The sequence below is a fragment of the Canis lupus genome, chromosome 27 (genome assembly GCF_003254725.2).
Source record: "Canis lupus dingo isolate Sandy chromosome 27, ASM325472v2, whole genome shotgun sequence".
In the NCBI taxonomy this organism is placed as follows: Eukaryota; Metazoa; Chordata; class Mammalia; order Carnivora; family Canidae; genus Canis; species Canis lupus.
The window spans coordinates 11,773,288-11,793,472 of record NC_064269.1 but is presented as its reverse complement, the minus strand read 5'-3'; the positions used below and the strand labels follow the sequence as shown (position 1 = coordinate 11,793,472).

Below are 20,185 nucleotides of genomic sequence, written 5' to 3'. Positions count from 1 at the left end.
AGTAAAAGAAAGACAAGGCAATCAAAACACACAACAATTTCACAGAGCTCTAAATTATCTCCTCTTTCAGGTAAATGCTTCCATACCTTAGAATTGACAATAGGCTTGGATTGCTTAACTGATCATAACTAGATCCTGTCTCAAAGCTAAAAGCCCAAAGATTTAAAAAGTAAGCCAGAATAGTCATGTGCTGTTTTGCACAGATTTCTCTACACACACAAACAAGAAGTATAATAAAACTTTAATATAACTTAATAAAACTTTAAGAAAGTTTATTTTCTTATTTCTCAAGAAAATAAGTGAAATGTTCTTCAAGTTTAAAAAAAAAAAAATCCCTCTAAAATCAGTACCAGGGATGACTGTTCCCAAGCCTTTTAACAAGACTTGTGTTAGTCACACTGCCAGCACTTCCTCCATCAATTTCTATGGAAGGAATATTATCAACTACATTACATTTGCTTTTGGTTATGTGTCCATTTTTAGCAAAAGCATTATATACAGTATAGACTCTAACACCTAAAATGATAAATCATACTTTAAAGATGTCATTGCCTACCACCCTGTCCCTAGTCCCCAAGAACAGGAAATAACTGCAACTCAAAAAAATCTAAAGTAACCTTCCACCACTAGAGGAAGGGAGAACTAAAACCTTCTAATAAGGTATAGGGAAGCAGCAGCCATTCAAGTAGTTTTGGTCCCAAAATGATATAAATCTGGAATGACATAATCTTCTCTGTAAAAATGTGCTATATTTTAATCACAGTGTGAATAAGAGAAAAGTCTCTGTGGATTTAAAGAAGTATTATCCAAAAGGTCATTTTTAAGTCAAACCTATTTTTCTAGAGATATATGATTAGATGAAATTCTACAGGTAATGCAAACATAATACTTGAATGCTTTCCTGGCTAAATATGGCATAACCTGAGTATCAATAGGAACTATGACTGTAATGAATGATAACACATAAAAGAAAATGAATCCATCAGTCTAGAAAGATACTAGAAGAAGGGGTTGAGGGGAGGGGGGAATCCTTCTTTAAAAACAAATATCGAGGGATCCCTGGGTGGCTCAGTGGTTTAGTGTCTTCCTTTGGTCTAGGGCGTGATCCTGGAGTCCCAGGATCGAGTCCCGCATCAGGCTCCCTGCATGGAGCCTGCTTCTCCCTCTGCCTGTGTCTCTGCCTCTCTCTCTCTCATGAATAAATAAATAATTTTTTTTTAAAGAGTATTTTTGGGGAATCCCTGGGTGACTCAACGGTTTAGCACCACCTTCGGCCCATGGTGTGATCCTGGGGACCCAGGATCAAGTCCCACATCGGGCTCCCTGCATGGAGCCTGCTTCTCTCTCTGCCTGTGTCTCTGCCTCTCTCTCTCTCTCTCTCTGTCTCTCATGAATAAATAAAATCTTTAAAAAAAAAAAGTATTTTAGATGATAAATTCTAATATAAACACTATTAACAAATTCTAATACAAACACTATTAACAGATTTCTAAAACTCAGGAATACACTTATTTTTTTAATATATTTTTTAACGATTTTACTTATTCATGAAAGACACAGAGAGAGAGAGAGGCAGAGACACAGGCAGAGGGAGAAGCAGGCTCCATGCAGGGAGCCCGACGTAGGACTCGATCCCGTGTCTCCAGGATCACACTCTGGGCTGCAGGCAGCGCTAAACCACTGCGCCACCAGGGCTGCCCCAGGAATACACTTATTTTAAGTAACATTTCTGTTATGAAGAAATCCTAACAATTTGTCTTCTTTTTTTTTTTATTTAGACAGCACAAAAAGCTTTCAGGGCATTCTTCAGCCTAGTGCTCTTCCTATAAAAGAAAACAATGTATAATAATATTCAGACCAAGAATTAGTATTATAAAGAAGTATGCAAAGTCCAACTAACCAATTAAATTTGTGATAATCTCAACTAAAAATTGTTATGAACCATTTTTAAAAACTGTCAGTTGAACAAAATGGAAAACTATATTCGGAAACATTAACGGCAATTCCTTTTATGTATAGCTTAAAAACAAAATGTCTTTCCTCTCACTATAAAAAAAAGTGTTGAGTTATCATACTAGGTTAAAAACTAAAGAGTTGTATATGATCACTTTTGAAACAAAATACAATACTTGAAAAAATCTTTAGGATTTTACATATAGCATGAGAAAGAAAATCTAAAAATCTAACATGAAATGTAAGTACTAATTGCTAAAACATATTTTTAAATAATCTACACAGGGACATTCGGGCGGCTCAAAAGTTGAGCATCTGCCTTTGGCTCAGGGCATGACCCCAGAGTACCCGGATCAAGTCCCACGTCGGACTCCTTGCATGGAGCCTGTTTCTCCTCCCTCTGCCTGTGTCTCTGCTTCTCTCTCTCTCATGAATACATAAATAAAATCTTTTAAAAATAAATAAATAAATAATCTACACAAGTATAGCTCTAAAAACTAGCATGAACCACTCAAAGTAATACATGTAACATTAAATTCATCTGTAATCAGGGGTTCCATAAATTAAGAATCAATTCCTATCATAAAGATTAAATATTTTGAAAGCTCAAGTCACAAAAAAATTAGTACATTAAAACAGTTTTTAAGAAAATAATACTAAATAATAATACTAAAATTAAGAGCTTGCTTAGAGGTGCTTAGAGGTGCCTGGCTGGTTCAGTAGAGCATGCAACTCTTGACCCTGCGGTTCTGAGTTCAAGCCCAGTGCTGGGCCAAGAGCTTACTTAAAAAAAAGAGAGAGAGAGAGAGAAAGAAAAAAGTAAAATAAAAAAATGAACCTAGGAAGGTATTTGAAATCAATGGCAAAAGCAGAATATATTATCCTAGGAGATTAAAAAATAAGCATTAAAACTCAAGAGGTAAATGTCAATACAGAAAATATACAGAACAAAGATTAAGCTCAACAAATATGGAAATACGTTCAACAAAAAAATCAACAAAATATAAATCAGTAATACTCTATCATTTTACTCTAATACATGCTAAAATTGTAACTCCTAATAATGCTAAACTCATGGTAACATCAGTACATTCACACAATGCTGGTACAGACTTAAATCCATATAATTTTTTAGATCACAACTTAGTAAATATAATTCATTCTCTTTAATGAATATTTGAACTTCTTTCATATGCTGGACAATGGGGATAAGTAAAAAAGCCACAATCTTGACCTCATACAATTTACAGCCAATTGCAAAAATACAGAACTTTAAAAAAAAAAAAAATACAGAACTTTCAAAGATTTAATGGGAAAGCATGATAACTGCTTAAATAGAAAAAACAATATATTGTTAAGGAAGCTCACTATACAAACATCAAAATTAGTCTGGAAGTGTTGGGGAAAGTCATTAATTATTTACTGGTTGCAAAGCACCTTGCTCAGTATGGGGCTTGAATGATGAACACCACATGGTATCCATCTGCAAAGCCAACAGTCTGGAGGATTCACAACCACAACAGATGCATAAATATAGTGACAAAGAGGGAGAAGCAGTGGGTAGGGAAGTGAAATCACTGGAAAAGAAGTGATGAGCATGATAATTAAAGGGCTAGGAAGCAAGAGGTTATCAGGAGCAACAGCGTGAAAGGAGCTAGATAGAAGAGTCACTGTGTACTGACACGAAGAAAGTCAGTCATAAACCAGCAATCAAAACACAGATGAGGAAGATGTGAGAAGCCAGATCATGTACTCAGGTTTGAACAAGAGAGTCTGAGGCATCTGAATCAACAAGGTTAAAAATGACCAAAATGCAGCTGGAAACACAGTTCTGGAGCTCAGAAAAGAGCTCTGGAGTAAAGACATCATTTAAAAAGATTATCCAGGGAGTGGAGAGAGAAAAGAGCAGAGTCCCAAGGAACATTAATATGGAGGAGTCAGGAGAGAGAAGTCCAGAAGCAAAGAGATCAAGACCAGAGACCCTGGTCTTAAGAGCCAAAGACTGACAGAATTGAAAGAAAGAGGAAGTGGTAACCAATGTCAAAGGGACCAAAAAAAAGTAAGACTGGGCCCCAGAAAAACAGAGGTCAGAGGTAACCTCAGGGTGGGGGAGTGGGGTTAGTCATGGTAGTCAGTGCTGCTCAGGCAGGTTGAGACAGAAAGTTCTTCTGTTGTTGTTTACGGGGTATAAAGTCAGTAGATACTCTCAGAAGAAGTCTTGCTGGTGAAAAGAAACAGTGAACACAAAATGCTTGAAGGAAAAAAGGGTGGAGTGCAAGCTGTTGTAGAAAGTTTATTTTGGTTTTGTCTCAGTAACAGAAAAGAGCGGAGAGGCGTGAGCATTCTGACAAACTGCTGGGAGGCAATCTGGTTGGTCAGGAAATGACTGAAGCAAATGCAGATATGAATTACTAAAGGCCTATGCACAAAAAAAGCAATTTTTCTTTTTTATGTTATTTTATGTTCACTGTGTAAATTAATTGGAGGAAATACTTCCCCAAATAAGCTTTGATCAAAATCAAAGTTCTAAGGTATAAAGAATTCCAATCGGGAAAGCTAGGACAGGCCCGGGAGTTAAACGGTGCCAGCTCAGGGCTCACTGTTGTCTGGCGAAATGTAGACCCAAGGCTGGTAGGAGCCGGGACTTTCAAAGACGCTTTACCAGGTGGGCAGACAAGCTCTAAGAGTCAGGCAAAGCCGAATCATTACTGCAATGCACGGAGAGAATGATAGGGCAATTGCACTGCATTTCGGCTTGTCTGCATATTCAAGCAGAGTAAACGTGAGGGATCCCAAGTTCTAAGTAAGAAACTAAGTTTGAGAGATTTTACACAATGATTTGATACAAGTAACAAAATGTTACACTCACTACACATACAGATATATACTATGGACTTAATATTAGGAGTAGGGTGTGTAAGAGAAAAGTGTGACTTTTAAAATCTAAATTTAGAAAAGTAACCAGCACAAGGGTTTACAACATTTATGTATCGATCCACATGTAATTCCTTCCAAGAAATATTGGGAGCATTAGGAAAAGCCAAAACAAGAGAAATAATGAGCAGAGGCTCCAGGACTCAGACTAGATCAACTTCCCTGGAGTACTCTTGCAGTCAGTGGAGGGGGAGGGAAGATTATTACTCATGTTGAGTAATAATGAGTAACATACAAAAGGACTTGGGTTGTATAAATCAAACTATGTATAAGTTTTCAAGCTTACACAGCTTTCAGAGTGAGCAGACTTATTTCACAAGGCTGGATATAGCAAAGTGGTGCTTGTTAGCAAACTTTTAGAAGAATAAAAAATATGGAGCTTCAATTCTCCAAATTTCTGAACAAGCTAAAGGGTAATATTATCTTCAAAAAGTCAGTTTTTAGAAGTTTGAATAATCTGATTTAACTGACTCATATTAGAATTTCAATCACCCCATCTTTTCCATAGCAATCAGATATAATTTAAAAAAATGGATTTCAAGGATTCCTTCCCAGTTGTCCATAGAATGTATAATGTAACAAGAATCAAGAATATAAAAACATATACTACTAATATATATAAAGAATGTAGTTCTTACCACCTAGAATATTTTATCTCCTGTTCTTGAGCCTGGCTAATTTCCATGTTCCCCATGCATCGCTCCCACCAGGAAGCATTCCCTAATGCTTTAAGATGATCCCGACTGATGACTCACTTCTTTCTCCCATCATCACAGCTACAATTTGTCACCCTCTATCTTTATGTCAGGTTTACTAGTGGGAAGCTCCTATAGAATGCAAGTTCCAGAAGGACGGAGCCAAATTAACTAGACTCCGAGTTGGTTCTAAGCACGTGGCACTGGACCTAGCAAATAGAATGAGTAGAATTAAAATTTAAATGAATCATAAAAACAGTGAAAATAGGTAGCTCTCAAAGAAACTTTACTCTCAGGAAGGGCATCTCAGGCTACTGCCTCAGTATCCCCTGCCACTATGTCACAGAGACAATCTAATAGCCCATTCCTACAAACACTTCTTTCACTGAAGGTGAGAATAACATCTAAGGCCTTCATTATCCAGAGCCACGCACAAAGCCAAAGTAGTCAGCAAATACAAGGTCAATAAACAATGTCACGTCAATACTTGCTCCTTCATTAAACACTTATTTTTACCCTCTCATTCCTCAATATTCAATTTATCTGCTAATAACCAACCTAATCCTTCCCCAGTTGTCCCCATCCACTTACAAAAAGGTTTTTTTAGCATATCAGCTTTAAAGTAGATTAAATATATATGGCTGTAAATGTCAAGGGAAGACTATCTTAATCACCTGTTTAACACTTTATCACCCAGTTACCTAAAATCATATCATAAATGCTCCTAAGAATAGTTTACCTTAATAACACCTAAAAAAAAAAAAGAGCATTTTACCCACAGTATATACTATAAATTAATTATAAGAACTACAAAACAGAAAGAAACAAAAAAAAAAAAGAAAACCCAATTAGAAAACGAATTATTTGTACTAAGACAATATTAAATTACAGGAAAAGAAACATTTTTGTGTCCCATTACAGTAAAAAATGTATTATGCACTATCTAATCTTACCTACACTGATCTACCAATTAAATTTAGGTGCCTACCTAAAAGCCGCTTCCCAAAAGCAGTTCATTCCACAAACATCAGAGGGCAGCATCCAATAGGGATTCCAGTAACACAGAGAGAAATCTTTACACCTAACAGAGTAAGACAGAAATAGAGAGTCCTAAGTGAGTATTTTGGTTTAAAACTAACAAAGAATTTACTTAATAACATAATAACTTACTGTTCTATTTTACAGCAACAAAACTGCAAATCCAACACACGCCTAAGGTAACTTGAGGAGTTTTGGAAATTTCTCCCTTATTCAAGGTATCATTATTTTAAATAGGACTTTAAAATCATTAGGCAGGTTATAGTACAGACTGAAAAACCATTTCCTAGTCAGGAACTCTCCAAATATATTAAAATCCCCTCCTCAGATGACACAGAAGATATGACAATACTTCTAAAATTTTCCTTTGTGTACTACACAGATTCTCCTCAAATAAAATCCATTTTAGCTAAACAAAATAGTTGCTTATCCTGGAACAAAATTAAAATGCCACAAATACTGACAGAAAAGGAAGAGAGGATCTTTGAAACTTTTTAAATTAATCTTCAATTCAAGCTAGTTGTATAGTGCTTTAAACTGAAAAAAAAAAAAAAAGAAAGAAAGAAGAAGAAAGCACGCTGATATCCATGGCTCAGTTTCATTTTGTACATTATCTTAGTTTCGCTGTATTACCCAAGCTAAAATGGACGATTACGTGTAGTGTTTGCTCTTAGATTGCAGGTTGGAGCTCAGCAACAATAGCCATAACATCTCACCTTACAAAAAGTATGTTTTTCATTGTTACTACTTTTCAAAACAACAGTTTGAAATTCACTGCAGTAAGGCCTTGATACTAAAGCAAATATGTAATCCGGGTGAGTCACTAAACCAGGTCACCTCACGTCCCCTCACCAGATAACTTTTTCTCTTGCTATAAATTCAATTATGTTACTGTTCTTGCAGCAAAAGGTCTATGAAATTTCATATTTGCAAAGATTTCTGATCAAACCTCTCATTTCAAATGCTAACAGTCTAGGACAGAGGATCTCTCTGCAGGCTGCACAGCAAAATCACCCAGAGCCCCATACCAGACCTATTAAATCAGAATCTCTGAGAACAGAGTGGGGCACAGATGGTTTTTTAAATGTTACCTAAATAATTCTGTATACTATCACATAAAAACCTACAAAGCCAGGATTTTAAAATCAACAGAAAAAAGTTACATTGTAGGGGAACCTGGGTGGCTCAGTTGTTGGGTACTTGCTCTCTCTCTCTCTCTAGTAAATAAATCTTTTTTTTAAAGTTACATTGTAATTTGGTTTTCTTTTACATGGTAATCATTTTGAAGCCAGCATATCTTAATTTAAATGGTTGATAAAGCAGGGAGAAAAATATATATATACAGACCAGTAAAACTCACGACTCGTTTAGGAAATGTTTGTCCCTTCCCAGGCATGGTTATGGATGTTTTAAGTCTTGCATTTCCACAGTAGAGAGAGCTCTGTGGTGGTGAACAGCTAACACAGAGTTCTTTCCAGATGCAAGAACTTTCACATCCATTTAAGCCTTACAACAAACTTGTTCAAATAGAGATCTCCATCTTTCATATTCAGACTTCACCATAGCTTTCTTTCAACAAATCCACAATTTATTTATACTCAACACCTACAGTGCACCTTTGTTCCACGAAGGACATAACTCATCTGGTTATTCCATCTTGTGATATCAAACCTCATAGCAGTAGAAAATGGAAAATGAAGTCTCAAGGAAAATAACTAAATTCTTCCATAAAAATTACATAGTAATACCATTTTCTGCCTCAACTTCTATCTCCCAGACCTAGGCAACCACAAATCTATCTTGTCTCTATAGATTTACCTGTTACAAATACTTCACACAAACGAAATCATACAATATGTGGTCTCTTGAGTCTGACTTCCTTCAATCTGACTCTTAAATATATTTCAAAGTTCATCTACTGTAGCATTTATCAGTACACTTCACTTCTTTTTATGCCTAAATAATGGATGGATATACCACATTTTGTTTAGTCATGCATCAGTTCATAGATATAATTTGTGCTGTTTTCCACCTTTTGGCTATTATAAACAAGTCTGCTATGAACATTCATTTACAATTTTTCTCTGTGCATATGTTTTCAGTTCTCTTGAATATATACCTACAAATGAAACTGCTAGATCTGTAATCACTATAAAGTAATTAATGCAGATGAAACTGTAGGAGAAAAGTCCAGTTTTAGGTAATTTTCTTAACTTTAACTTAATGTCAGAAAACATAGTTTTTAGAAGGGATGTTTTGCTGTCTTTCTTTAACAGAAATATAAAACAGGGCAGCCCGGGTGGCTCAGTGGTTTAGCGCCACCTTCGGCCCAGGGTGTGATCCTGGGGACCCAGGATCAAGTCCCACATTGGTTCCTGAATGGAGCCTGCTTCTCCCTCTGTCTTTGTCCCTGCCTCTCTCTCTATGTCTCTCATGAATAAATACATAAAATCTTTAAAATAAAAAAATAAAACATATGCACTAGTGAGTACACATAACATTTACTATTTTTTCTAAAACCATAAAACATTGATGTGCTGCTGGCAAGAGGTGGCATAATTTACCGCTTATTTCCCAAACTTACATTCTCCTACTTATGAAAAAATGGTTTTAAAGATTGAGAGTAGGGCAGCCTGGGTGGCTCAGCGGTTTAGCGCCTGCCTTCAGCCCAGGGAGTGATCCTGGAGTCCCGGGATCGAGTCCCACTTTGGGCTCCCTGCATGGAGCCTGTTTCTCCCTCTGCCTGTGTCTCTATCTTTGTGTGTGTCTCTCATGAATAAATCTTTAAAAAATAAATAAAATATTAAAAAAAAAAGATTGAGAGCAGAAATTCATTATGTACTTATGTAATTCCAAGCAAAGACTGGAAAAAAAAAAAACAACTAATTTGTAGATAGCAACTGTACTTTCAGGCCAGAAAAAAATAAAGTTAAAAAATATTGAGAAAGTAGAGACAGTTATCTGAATTCTGGGTATTAGTGTCTTTTGCTTTTATTCCTTAAAACTATTGGAGGGGCACCTGGGTAGCTCAGTTGCTTAAGCGTCTGCCTTTGGTTCAGGCCATGATATCCGGGGTCCTGGGATGGAGCCCTACATCAGGCTCCCTGATCAGCAGAGAGTCTGATTTTCCCTCTTCTTCTGCACCTCCCCATCATCTCACTCCTAGCCCTTACCCCAAACCCACCTTGGCTTGTGCTCTAATAAATAAATACAATCTTAAAAAAGAAAAAAAAAACTATTGGAAATGGAATATTAGAAATATAGTACTACATTCAAAAAGCTAATTCTATCAAATACTTTTTAATGGGGCAAAATTGCAGGCTGAGCTTAGTGGGTATATCTTCAGTAAACAGTGACATCCAAGATCAATGAAGCCCATAAACGCAAATCTTCTTCATTGTGGAATAAATTGAAATAAAACTACTATGACTCATCCTCAAATTTCATATGGCATAATGTTTCTTTTCTTTTTTAAGATTGTATTTATTGGGGCGGGGGGGGGGGGGGGGGGAAGAGCGCTCGCAAGCACAAGCAGAGGGAGGGGCAGATGCAGATTCCCCACTGAGCAGGAAGCCCCATACAGGACTCTATCCCAGAACCATGGGATCATGATCTGAGCTGAAGGCAGACGCTGAACTAACTGAACCACCCAGGCATCCCTGGCATAATGTTTCTAGTTCTAGGTGGCTTGTCTACAAAGTAATCAAGGGGTAGCAAAAGGGATCTTGTGGTGGCAACACAGTTGTGTTTGTGGGGGTGGTTACACAAATCTACACATGTGATGAAACTGCATGAAACTACACAAATACGTATGAACCCATGTAAAACTGGTGACATCTGAATACAGTCTATGGGCTGTACAATATCCATTTCTGGGGTTACGATATTGTACTATATTGATATACATTCCAAATGTAGTAGTATTGTACTAGGCTCATTTAAAATCCTACTATTAGGGGAAACAGTGAGTAATACAAGTGTGTCTCTGAAAGTTCCTGTGAATTTATAGTTATTTTTTAAAAATTTTTTAAATGATCAAAAACAAAATTCCCAAAAATTTCAGTATTTGAAGAATTCAGAGATTTCATGCTCAGGATTAAGCAGAGCCTTTAACTATATAAACTCCCCTCAATAACAGTTCTCAAAGTTTACTTAAATCTGATAACAGAAGGTCTTTTATACTTTTAAATTAACCTGGATAATGTACTTTTCATTTCAAAACATCTATGATAGTCATTAGGCTTTAGTGAAAAACCATGCACACCTTACAGTCAGGGATAAGTTTAGGCATATCCAACAAAGGAATGTAGAACTCTGAAGTGCTGCGAGCCACCAATGCAACCTCAAAGCACAGATACCTGCACCGTGACTGTGGCAAGAAAAACAGAGACGCTCTCAACCACACTAAAGACCATTCCCATGATACTGACAAATCACCATTATTTGAAGATCAGTACCTGGGTCACTCATTTTCTTTCTTTTTTTTGGGGGGGGGGGGGGGAGTCACTCATTTTCAACTAAAAATTGTCTCCAGACAACTTAATTTCTAGCTCTGTCCGGTCTTCATTTCTTTTTCTTAAATCTCTAGTTTCATGAATACTCAGTACAAAAAGGACTCCTTACATACAAATGGAAGTGAACAATTACTTATCCATTTCCAAACTCAGCACCATATTGTACCCAACTCCCTCCTGCAGGAAAAAACAAAAACCAAAAAAACTGGATTAAAGATTTAAATGTCAAAAAAGTTGGGGGGAAAATCCACTGGTAGAAAGTTTTCCTATACATACACATAACAAAGATAAAAACGGTAAAGGAAAAAACTGACAATATGAATACATAAAAATTTTAAGCTTCACATGGCATACACACAAGTTAGTTAATATGGGGAGGGGGAGTATTTTCAATAGGTATGGCACAGATAATAATTTTAATGTATTCAAAGATTTTTAAATCAAAAGTACACATTATCGTTTTTATTAGCCTAATCAGTTTCCCCTCCAACAACACAGAACAAAATAATAATTTTAATTAATTAATTACTAGTCAGGTTTGTGCTAAGCACTTTACAATCATGTGAAGTATGATCCTCACTGATCTAAGATACAAGTGCAGCATATTGGTTTTACATAAGACGTCTCTGCATGAACAAAACAGAAATGAAGGTGGTTTTAGTAAGTAATTTGTCACTATTCACTATCTGAACTTCTCTCTTCAAAAATGACTTCAGGGGCACCCCTGGTGGCGCAGCAGTTTGGCGCCGCCTGCAGCCTGGGGTGTGATCCTGGAGTCCCGCATCGGGCTCCCTGCATGGAGCCTGCTTCTCCCTCTCCCTCTGCCTGTGTCTCTGCCTCTCTCTCTGTGTCTATGAATAAATAAATAAAATCTTTTTTTAAAAAAAAAAAAGCACAGATAAAGCAAAATTAAAAAAAAATGACTTCAGGAGAGAGAGAAAACATTTTCTCTTGATAAAAACAGTAGTATGAAAATAGTGGTCAAACCTTTCTCAGCTAAATTAGTGGCTCTCAATCTTTGGGACACATATCTAAAACACAGATTCCCAGACCCTACTAACAGGCACCTGGTTTAAGTAGGTCTGGACTGCAGACTAAGGGAAAGGATTTTTTCCCAGAAGTCAGAAATTGAAAAAAATATTGATTAAAATGTAAATGACTGAGGAGCCCCTGGGTGGCTCAGGCGGTTGGGCACCAGACTGAGATTCAGCTCAGGTCCCAATCAAGCCCAGAGTCGGGCTCTGCACTCAGCAGAGAGTCAGCTTGGATATTCTCTCCCTCTGCCCCTTCCCCTGCTTGCACATATGCATGCTTGCTGTCTCTCTCTGAATAAATAAATCTTTTTTAAAAAGATTTATTTATTCAGAGAGAGACAGACAGCACGCATGAGGGAGAGGGAATCCTTAAGCAGATTCCCTGCTGAGCAAGAAGCCCAACTGGGGCTCAATCTCAGGACTCCCTGCTGAGCAAGGAGCCCAACTGGGGCTCAATCTCAGGACCCCATGATCATGACCTGAGCAAAGGCAAGGTGTTTGAGCCACTCAGGTGCCCTAAATAAATAAATCTTAAAAAAAATTTTTTTAATATAAATGATTCAAACCATCACCATATTAACTACAGTTTTACTGTGCTAGATACCATATTCAATCATCTATTCAAGCTACTTCATTTCAATTGAAATGAACATGAATACAGAGTACCATACTCTTACCTCTAATCTAACTGATGAAATGTATTCAGGGTTCACAGAGCCAAGAATGTGGTATAGCTAAAGTCTGTCTCCAAAAGCCCTGAAAATGCTCAGTACATCCTACTAGTGTCACAAGATCCAGGAGAAATGAGAACTCGATGTCCTCACCAGTAAGGTGACTTGACACACAAACAGCATGATGAGTCCAGAAATGGTTATCACTCAAATGCTTAGTAGTTTCTGGATTCCTCACTTCACACTGCCGTAACAGCCACAACAGGACAAGATCTTGATGATCACCATCGAGATTCATCAGTGAAATGTGAGAATTTAATCATTCTGAGCAACTGAAGTCACAAAATAGTCTAATTCCTTGTACAAAAGTCCTGTATTTATATTGAATAACTTAGTCTGTCCACATTGAAGAGCTCAAAAAGTTTCTCTATGTGGAAGAGCCACTGCCTAGCCAGAATTCCCCTTTAAGATACCACTCATCTCCAACACCAATCATGTTATCCTGTCCACCACAAGAATGTGCAAGTGACAGAGCCAGAGAATCAGAGGTCACCATCCCAGACAACACTGACTAGTCCCTGGATGGACACGTGACACAAATCCAATGAGAGCCTTTTCCTAGAAAGTTTTGAGATTAAGAAGAAACACTGCGAAGACCCCATGAACAGTGGAAGAGAATAACAAAGCCCTAGTCCTTAAGGTCCCTGGAGCTGTCTGGGCATTTTCCTTTCAATCTTGCTCCTGCCAGCAACCCATGTAAGTCTATAAATATCTGTTTTGCTTACATCAGTTGTATTGGATTTTAATCACTGATAACTAAGGTTCTATTTATAAATTAACTAAGGTAATATTATCTACACTTTACAGGTGAGAAAACTGAAGTAGAGATGTAGTCAAGATTTCACAGCAGAGACAGAAAGAGAGTAGGTTTGTCTGACTCTAAGATATGTTTTTTAAATATCAAAATATAATGGATTCAAACAGGAGGCACTAATTAATAGATTTCACTGAAAAATTGTTCCTAACATTTTAGGAATTATACTTTGAGAACTTGGAAGGACCTTTCCAAGTAATTTATTGCCATGGAATTCCATGCAATAAACACTTTCTATAAGATTTGGGCAATACAACCTACTGGGTATAATCTAGATTCCATATTTTAAACAAATGAGAGAAATAATAGCTAAAGTTTTCAGATAAGACTGCTTCAAAAAAAGTAAGCATGCAACGATAATTAAGTCCTACCAAATAAAAGTTGTTGCTTGCCTCATCCTATATTACCAACAAACACTACATACATTAAAAAAAAAATTAAAAAACAAACAAACAAACAAACAAACACTACATACACTAGATTCTTATCACAGAAGCTTTACAGAAAGAGCCTTAAAGATTCAAAGAATACAGTCCTGGTCCAATAACTGATACCTTCTGGACCCTGGTCAAATGATTTATACAGCTTTTTAGTTGACTTGGACACATCAAACTTAAAATTTCAGTAATAGCTCTATAAAGTATTTATTAACACTGAAGTGCTGGGGTTCCTGGCTGCTCAGTCAGGAGGATGCATGACACTTGATTTTGGGGTTGTGAGTTCCAGCCCCATGTTGGACACAGAGATTACTTTAAAAAAAATTACCGAGGTGCTTATTCTAAATTTCAAATAAAGCAAGTGCTGCCTGCAGCCGGGGCTGTGATCCTGGAGACCCAGGATCGAGTCCCACCTCGGGCTCCCTGCATGGAGCCTGCTTCCCCCTCTGCCTGTGTCTCTGCGCCTCTCTCTCTCTCTGTGTTGCTCATGAATAAATAAAATCTTAAAAAAAAAATCAGCTAGCCAAGCGAAATTTACAAAAATCACAAAATAAATTATAAATGCCTGAGACAAAGCACTACAAATGAATGTCACTCTACCAAATTGAAATCTAATAGTAGGGCAGCCCGGGTGGCTCAGTGGTTTAGCACCGCCTTCAGCCCAGGGTGTGGTCCTGGACACCCAGGATCGAGTCCCACATCCGGCTCCCTGCATGGAGCCTGCTTCTGCCTCTGCCTCTCTTTCTGTTTCTCATAAATAAAATATTAAAAAAAAAAAAAAGAAATCTAATAGTAATCTTAGTCCAAATTTCATCAAGTGTTTTAAAATGTTGCTTCCTGGGATCCCTGGGTGGCTCAGTGATTTAGCGCCTGCCTTCCGCCCAGGGCATGATCCTGGAGACCCAGGGTTGAGTCCCACGTCGGGCTCCCTCCATGGAGCCTGCTTCACCCTCTCTCTGTCTCTCATGAATAAATAAATAAAAATCTTAAATAAAATAAAATGTTGCTTCCTTACACTACTACCCCAGTACAAAAATGATTTTCCCCCCCATCATTTCAAATGCTCCACAATCACATAATAGACCACAAACCGCTTTTCCTGACCCTCATTTTTCATGAGCTAATCCAGGTCTTCAGTCCCCACCTCTCCTAGGGCAGATAACTGGAGACTTGACAAACCTGATTGGAAGCAGTTCTGCTTTTTTAAGAAGAGAGTGAGGGATTTGCCTGCCTGTAATCAAATCATGGGGTAAAATCAGGGCAATCCAGCTTTCCCATGCTTCCCCTTTCATTGTGAGGAGGACCACCAAGTCTCAGAGGAATGTCACAGGGCCTGCAGCTGACCTGCCCTCCCTCCTCTCACCGACCCCATACTTTCTGATATCAAAGCGGCCTTTGCCTCTTACTCAAGGGAGCAGGGCGAGGCCTTCCCAGAGAGGTGCCCGCACACAGAGGGGCCTCTTTTTTCAAGGAAGTGGAAACGCTCGGATTCTGCTAAGCACGCCTACCACGCGCCGCGTTCCTCTTCCCAGTCTCCCCTATAGACTCCAGCTCTTGACCGTGACCCGCGCAAATCCACGGAAGTCAGTAAGGCTGCTTCTCAAAACACTGACTTTTGAAGAAAGCTCTCCCAATCCCCTTTCTCTGAACTTGCTCAAGTGTCAGAACAGACCGAGGTTTCCTAAAGAAAAAAAAAAAAAAATCCGCGATATGCACAAAAAAAAAAGTGTCCAGATGTCACGAACAGACTAAGAATAAAAATTCAAGCGCTAATACCCAAAAAAAAAAAAAAAAAAAAAAAAAAAAAAAAAAAAAAAAAAGGTGTTAACGCCCCATTCAGGAGAGGAGGGGAAAAAAGAAAAAGAAAAGAAATTGAAAAAATAAATAAATAAATAAAAAATAAAAAAAAAAATAAAAAAAATAAAAAAAAAAGAAAAGAAATTGAACTAGGGCGCCAGCGTGAGGTTTAAATATCTCAACTTGAGCTCCATGGAAACAAGAGGGAACTCCCAGTGGCCAGACAGACGGCAGGAGCGCTTTTGGGGGGCACCTTTTACTTTCAATGAATTCTTTAAAAAAGGGGGCTGGGGTGGGGGGGGAAGCAACTGTCAATTAAAAGTTGAAAATCAGGGGCGCCTGGGTGGCTCCGTGGTTAAGCATCTGCTTTCGGCCCAGGGCGTGATCCCGAAGTCCCGGGGTCGAGTCCCGCATCAGGATCCCTGCACGGAGCCTGCTTCTCCGTCTGCCCGTGTCTCTGCCTCTCTGTGTCTCTCTGTCTCTCATGGATAAATAAAATATTCTAAAAAATAAAAAAAGTTGTGAATTAATTTCTATCTGTTTTAAAGAGCGCATCAGGAACGGGCCAGAGGACGGACACAAAGGGCGCGGGGTGCGCTGGCGCCGGGCTCGCCCCCGCCGGGGGGAAGGAGGGAAAGGAGAGCCGGGGCCGGAGGCGGCGGCGAGGGAGCGCGAGGCGCGGGGCGACCGCGAGCAGCTCGGCTCGGCCCCGCCCCGCCCCGCCCCGCGCCGCGCCGCGCCCCCCACACCCCCGACCGCGCGTACCTGTCCGACCGGCCGGGATGCGCGGCGAGGCCCGCGCTGCCCACCCCTCCCGCGCCGCCGCGTCCGCCGCCCGCCAGCCAGGAAGCCGCCGCGGCCTGCGGCTTCCCGCCACCGCCGCCCGCTCCTTCCTCCGGGGACGCGGCGAGCTGGCTGAAGGCGTAGAGGAGCGAGCAGAAGCCGCAGGCCAGGCACAGCACCACGATGCGCAGGTAGCGCCGCATCGCCCCGGCCCCGCGCTCCCGCCGCCGCTCCCGCCGCCGCTCCCGCTCCCGCTCCCGCCGCCGCCGCCGCCGCCGCCGCCGCGCCCGGCCGCCTGGAGCGTAGGGAGCCGCACTGCGCAGCCGCGGCCGCAACCAGTTCCTCCGCCGCCGCCGCCCCGCCCAGAGCCCGAGGCCCCGCCCCCTGCCGGCCGCGCAGGCGCAGTGAGCGCGCCAGAGGCGGGAGCCGAGCGCGCGGGGTCTCGGCGGGGGAGCGTCGCAGGGGCTCGCGGCAGGTGGCTCCCGGTGGCTCCCCGCGCTGCCCGGGGCAGGGGCGGGCGAAACGACCCGGGCGTTGGAGACCGCCGACCCCAGTTCACACTCCGGTTCTCCCACCTGCAACCTAAATTCTCCGAACATGTGTTTTCGTCTCTAAAACGGGGATCCCTGGGGGGCTCAGCGGCTTAGCACCTGCCTCCCGCCCAGGGTGTGAGCCTGGAGTCTCAGGATCGAGTCCCGCGTCGGGCTCCCTGCGTGGAGCCTGCTTCTCCCTCTGCCTGTGTCTCTGCCTCTCTCTGTATCTCTCATAAATAAATAAAAATCTTTTTTAAAAAATAAAAGGCAGACAGTATCCTCAGCCTAGGCTGGTTGCAAACATTAAATTGCTTAACGCACGAAAAACGCCTTGCACCTGGAAGGCATTTGATTAAGCATTTTTCATTTCCATCCTCCTCAGCAGGGACTTCCCCAGCCTCTAAGTTTGCGTAATACTGTGCGAGCCATTTTCATCCAGATATTTAATGACCACGTAATGCTGTTGAGTATGCCTATCAAGCCCCCAGCGAGCTTGTTAAAAGCATGTTCGGCTGAGGTCCTCCTTATTGCATCTTTTTGACCTTCTTTACAACTCACATTTGCATGTCCCTAACAGTGATGTTCTCCCTAAAGGGCTTTCTCTTTAGCTTTCCATTTCTTCCCTCTCTTCATCAACTGTATTAACACTCCCTCCATTTATTGAACACTCACGAAGCACCACTATGTGCCAAGTACTTTGGGGTATAAAGACACCTAGTTGGGAGATTCCTGGGTGGCTCAGCTTTAGCTCCTGCTTTCCGCCCAAGGCGTGATCCTGGAGACGCCGGATCGAGTCCCACGTCGGGCTCCCTGCTTGGAGCCTGCTTCTCTTTCTCTGCCTCTCTCTCTCTCTCTCTCTCTCTCTCTGTCCCTCTCTGTCTCTCTCTCTCTCTCTCTCTCTCGCAAATAAATAAAATCTTAAAAAAAAAAAGACACCTAGTTGGGCATGGGGTGGGACAGTAAATAAGGACCTGAATAAATGGGACTTATAAATAAGTGTAAATAAGTAAATGAGGGACAATATATAAGTGCAATACCACGATACAGACTTTAGCGTATAAGCCTGTAAAGGTGTGGGCAAACAAAAAAGAGTGATCAGTTCTATGGAGGGCATGGTCAAGAGACACTTCGTGGTAAAAGAGGCACCAGAGTCTTGGGGGGTGGGTAGGGTAAGGAATTGCAGGCTGAGGGATCAATGAAATGGATTCTTGTGTTTGGGGAACTGTGAGAAGTTTGATACCACCAGCTAAGTGAATGCAAGGGAGGGTGTGATGAATGATAAGACTTAGAAGTTGAAGGGGACAGATATTTGAGTGCCTTGTTTAGTATACCAAGGAGTCTGAACTTAATCTAGCAGACAGCGGTGACCATTGAAGCGTTTTTAAGTTAGGAAGTAACATGATCACATTTGCCTTTTAGAGAACAGGTTCTGGCTCCTGTTGGAGCCACTGTTGGAGGCTGAGACAAAGATTGAGATTGGAACCAGAAAGCAATCACAGTGCCACAAAGTCAGGGAAAGAAGGCTTTAAATACACACACACACACACACACACACACACACACACAAACACACACATCCCACACAGACTTCATGAAGAAAAATCATGCTGTCAAACTGTTCAAATTGCATTTGGAGCTTTGAAGAGTTTGGACATGAGAAACAAAGCGGGGAAATGCTCTGTATTTTAGCAGTAGTTCTCCATTTGGGATCCCTATACCAAAAACTGCTGGCTCTGTGACCATGGGAAAGTTAAATAAATAAATAAAGTTAAATAAACTTAAGCCTCAGTTTCTTCTATAAGGATTAAATTTCTTGACTCACCAGACCAAAAAAAAAAAAAAAGAAAGAAAACTAGGGTGCTATCAAGATGTGTAAGTAGAATGAAAACATACACTTATTCATTCAATAAGCATTTATTGAATATATTCTACATGCCAGACAAGGGGCTAGAATGTACTGCCCTCAAAGGGAAGACAGGCAAATAAAAATAACAACAATATTAAATTAATCCTTCTACTACACCTTACAATTCTTAGAGAAATAAAGATAAACTTAACGAGGTACAAAGATGGATCTGCAAAAGCATATATAAGAATGGAAAATAGACTTGGAGAGAGAAAACCAAAGGATATGGTGCCAAGAAACTAAAATAAGAGCAAGTATTCAAATAGATCAAAGATATTTAAAGAGATGTCTATCACAATTGTTCCCTATTTCAACTTTGTTCAACAAAGAAACTAAATGTAGTAAAAATAAAGAATAATTTAATGCCCCACAGCATGTAAACATACTGGAATGGCAGTTTTCATTCTGCAACAATTTATGGGACGAGCATATCCAGAAGAAAAATCATCCATATACTTGACATCAGGGTTCTGGACCATATCACGTCCCTTTAGGTTCCTTTTAATCCTGTAATTAAAAAGAAAATTCTGTTGAAAAAGTATATAAGGCATTCCAAAATAGAAATGATTTTTATATTGCCCACACAGTGTTAACTGGTTATCTTGGAGTATAATGAGCCAGGCGCATGCCCTTATGATCACTTCCAGGATTCACACGTTTTTGTATTTTTGTTTGTATGTCTTTAGGTTTTATATATTTAAGTAATCTCTATACCCAACATGGGGCTCAAACTCATGACCCCTAGATTAGGAGTCAGATGCTCTTCTGACTGAGCCAGGCAGGGGTGCCCTTGAACATTGTGATATTCTTAAAATTAATCTCAAATTATTGAAAATGATTTGAATATTTTTGATATAGTAACAGGTATTTCTTTCATTTATTGTGTATATATATGTACTCCTAAGTCTATTTTTCATCTCTAGACCACCCTCATAATTCTCTGGTGACAGGCTGGCCATATACAAATTTTAATCAATGCTGATCTTACCGTCTTTCTGTCAAAAAGCTTAATTTAG

The 20,185-nt window shown here is 39.9% G+C and overlaps 1 protein-coding gene across 3 annotated transcripts in view; it reads right to left on the bottom strand.

Annotated features, from left to right (window-relative positions):
- Positions 1-16,967, bottom strand: part of GXYLT1 (glucoside xylosyltransferase 1) — a 55,144-nt gene extending 38,177 nt beyond the window's left edge. The window contains exons 1-2 of one of the 3 annotated variants that reach the window (XM_025477278.3): positions 16,713-16,967; positions 6,571-6,663 (exon numbers count right to left, since the gene is read on the bottom strand). In XM_025477278.3, coding sequence (XP_025333063.3) covers positions 6,571-6,663; positions 16,713-16,933 — 314 coding nt within the window. In that variant the 5' untranslated portion in view covers positions 16,934-16,967. Of the gene's footprint in view, positions 1-6,570; positions 6,664-15,658; positions 15,849-16,712 lie in introns of those variants that run through there. The other 2 variants (XM_025477280.3, XM_025477279.3) reach the window with 2 other exon arrangements.
- Between the last annotated feature and the right edge of the window lie 3,218 nt (positions 16,968-20,185).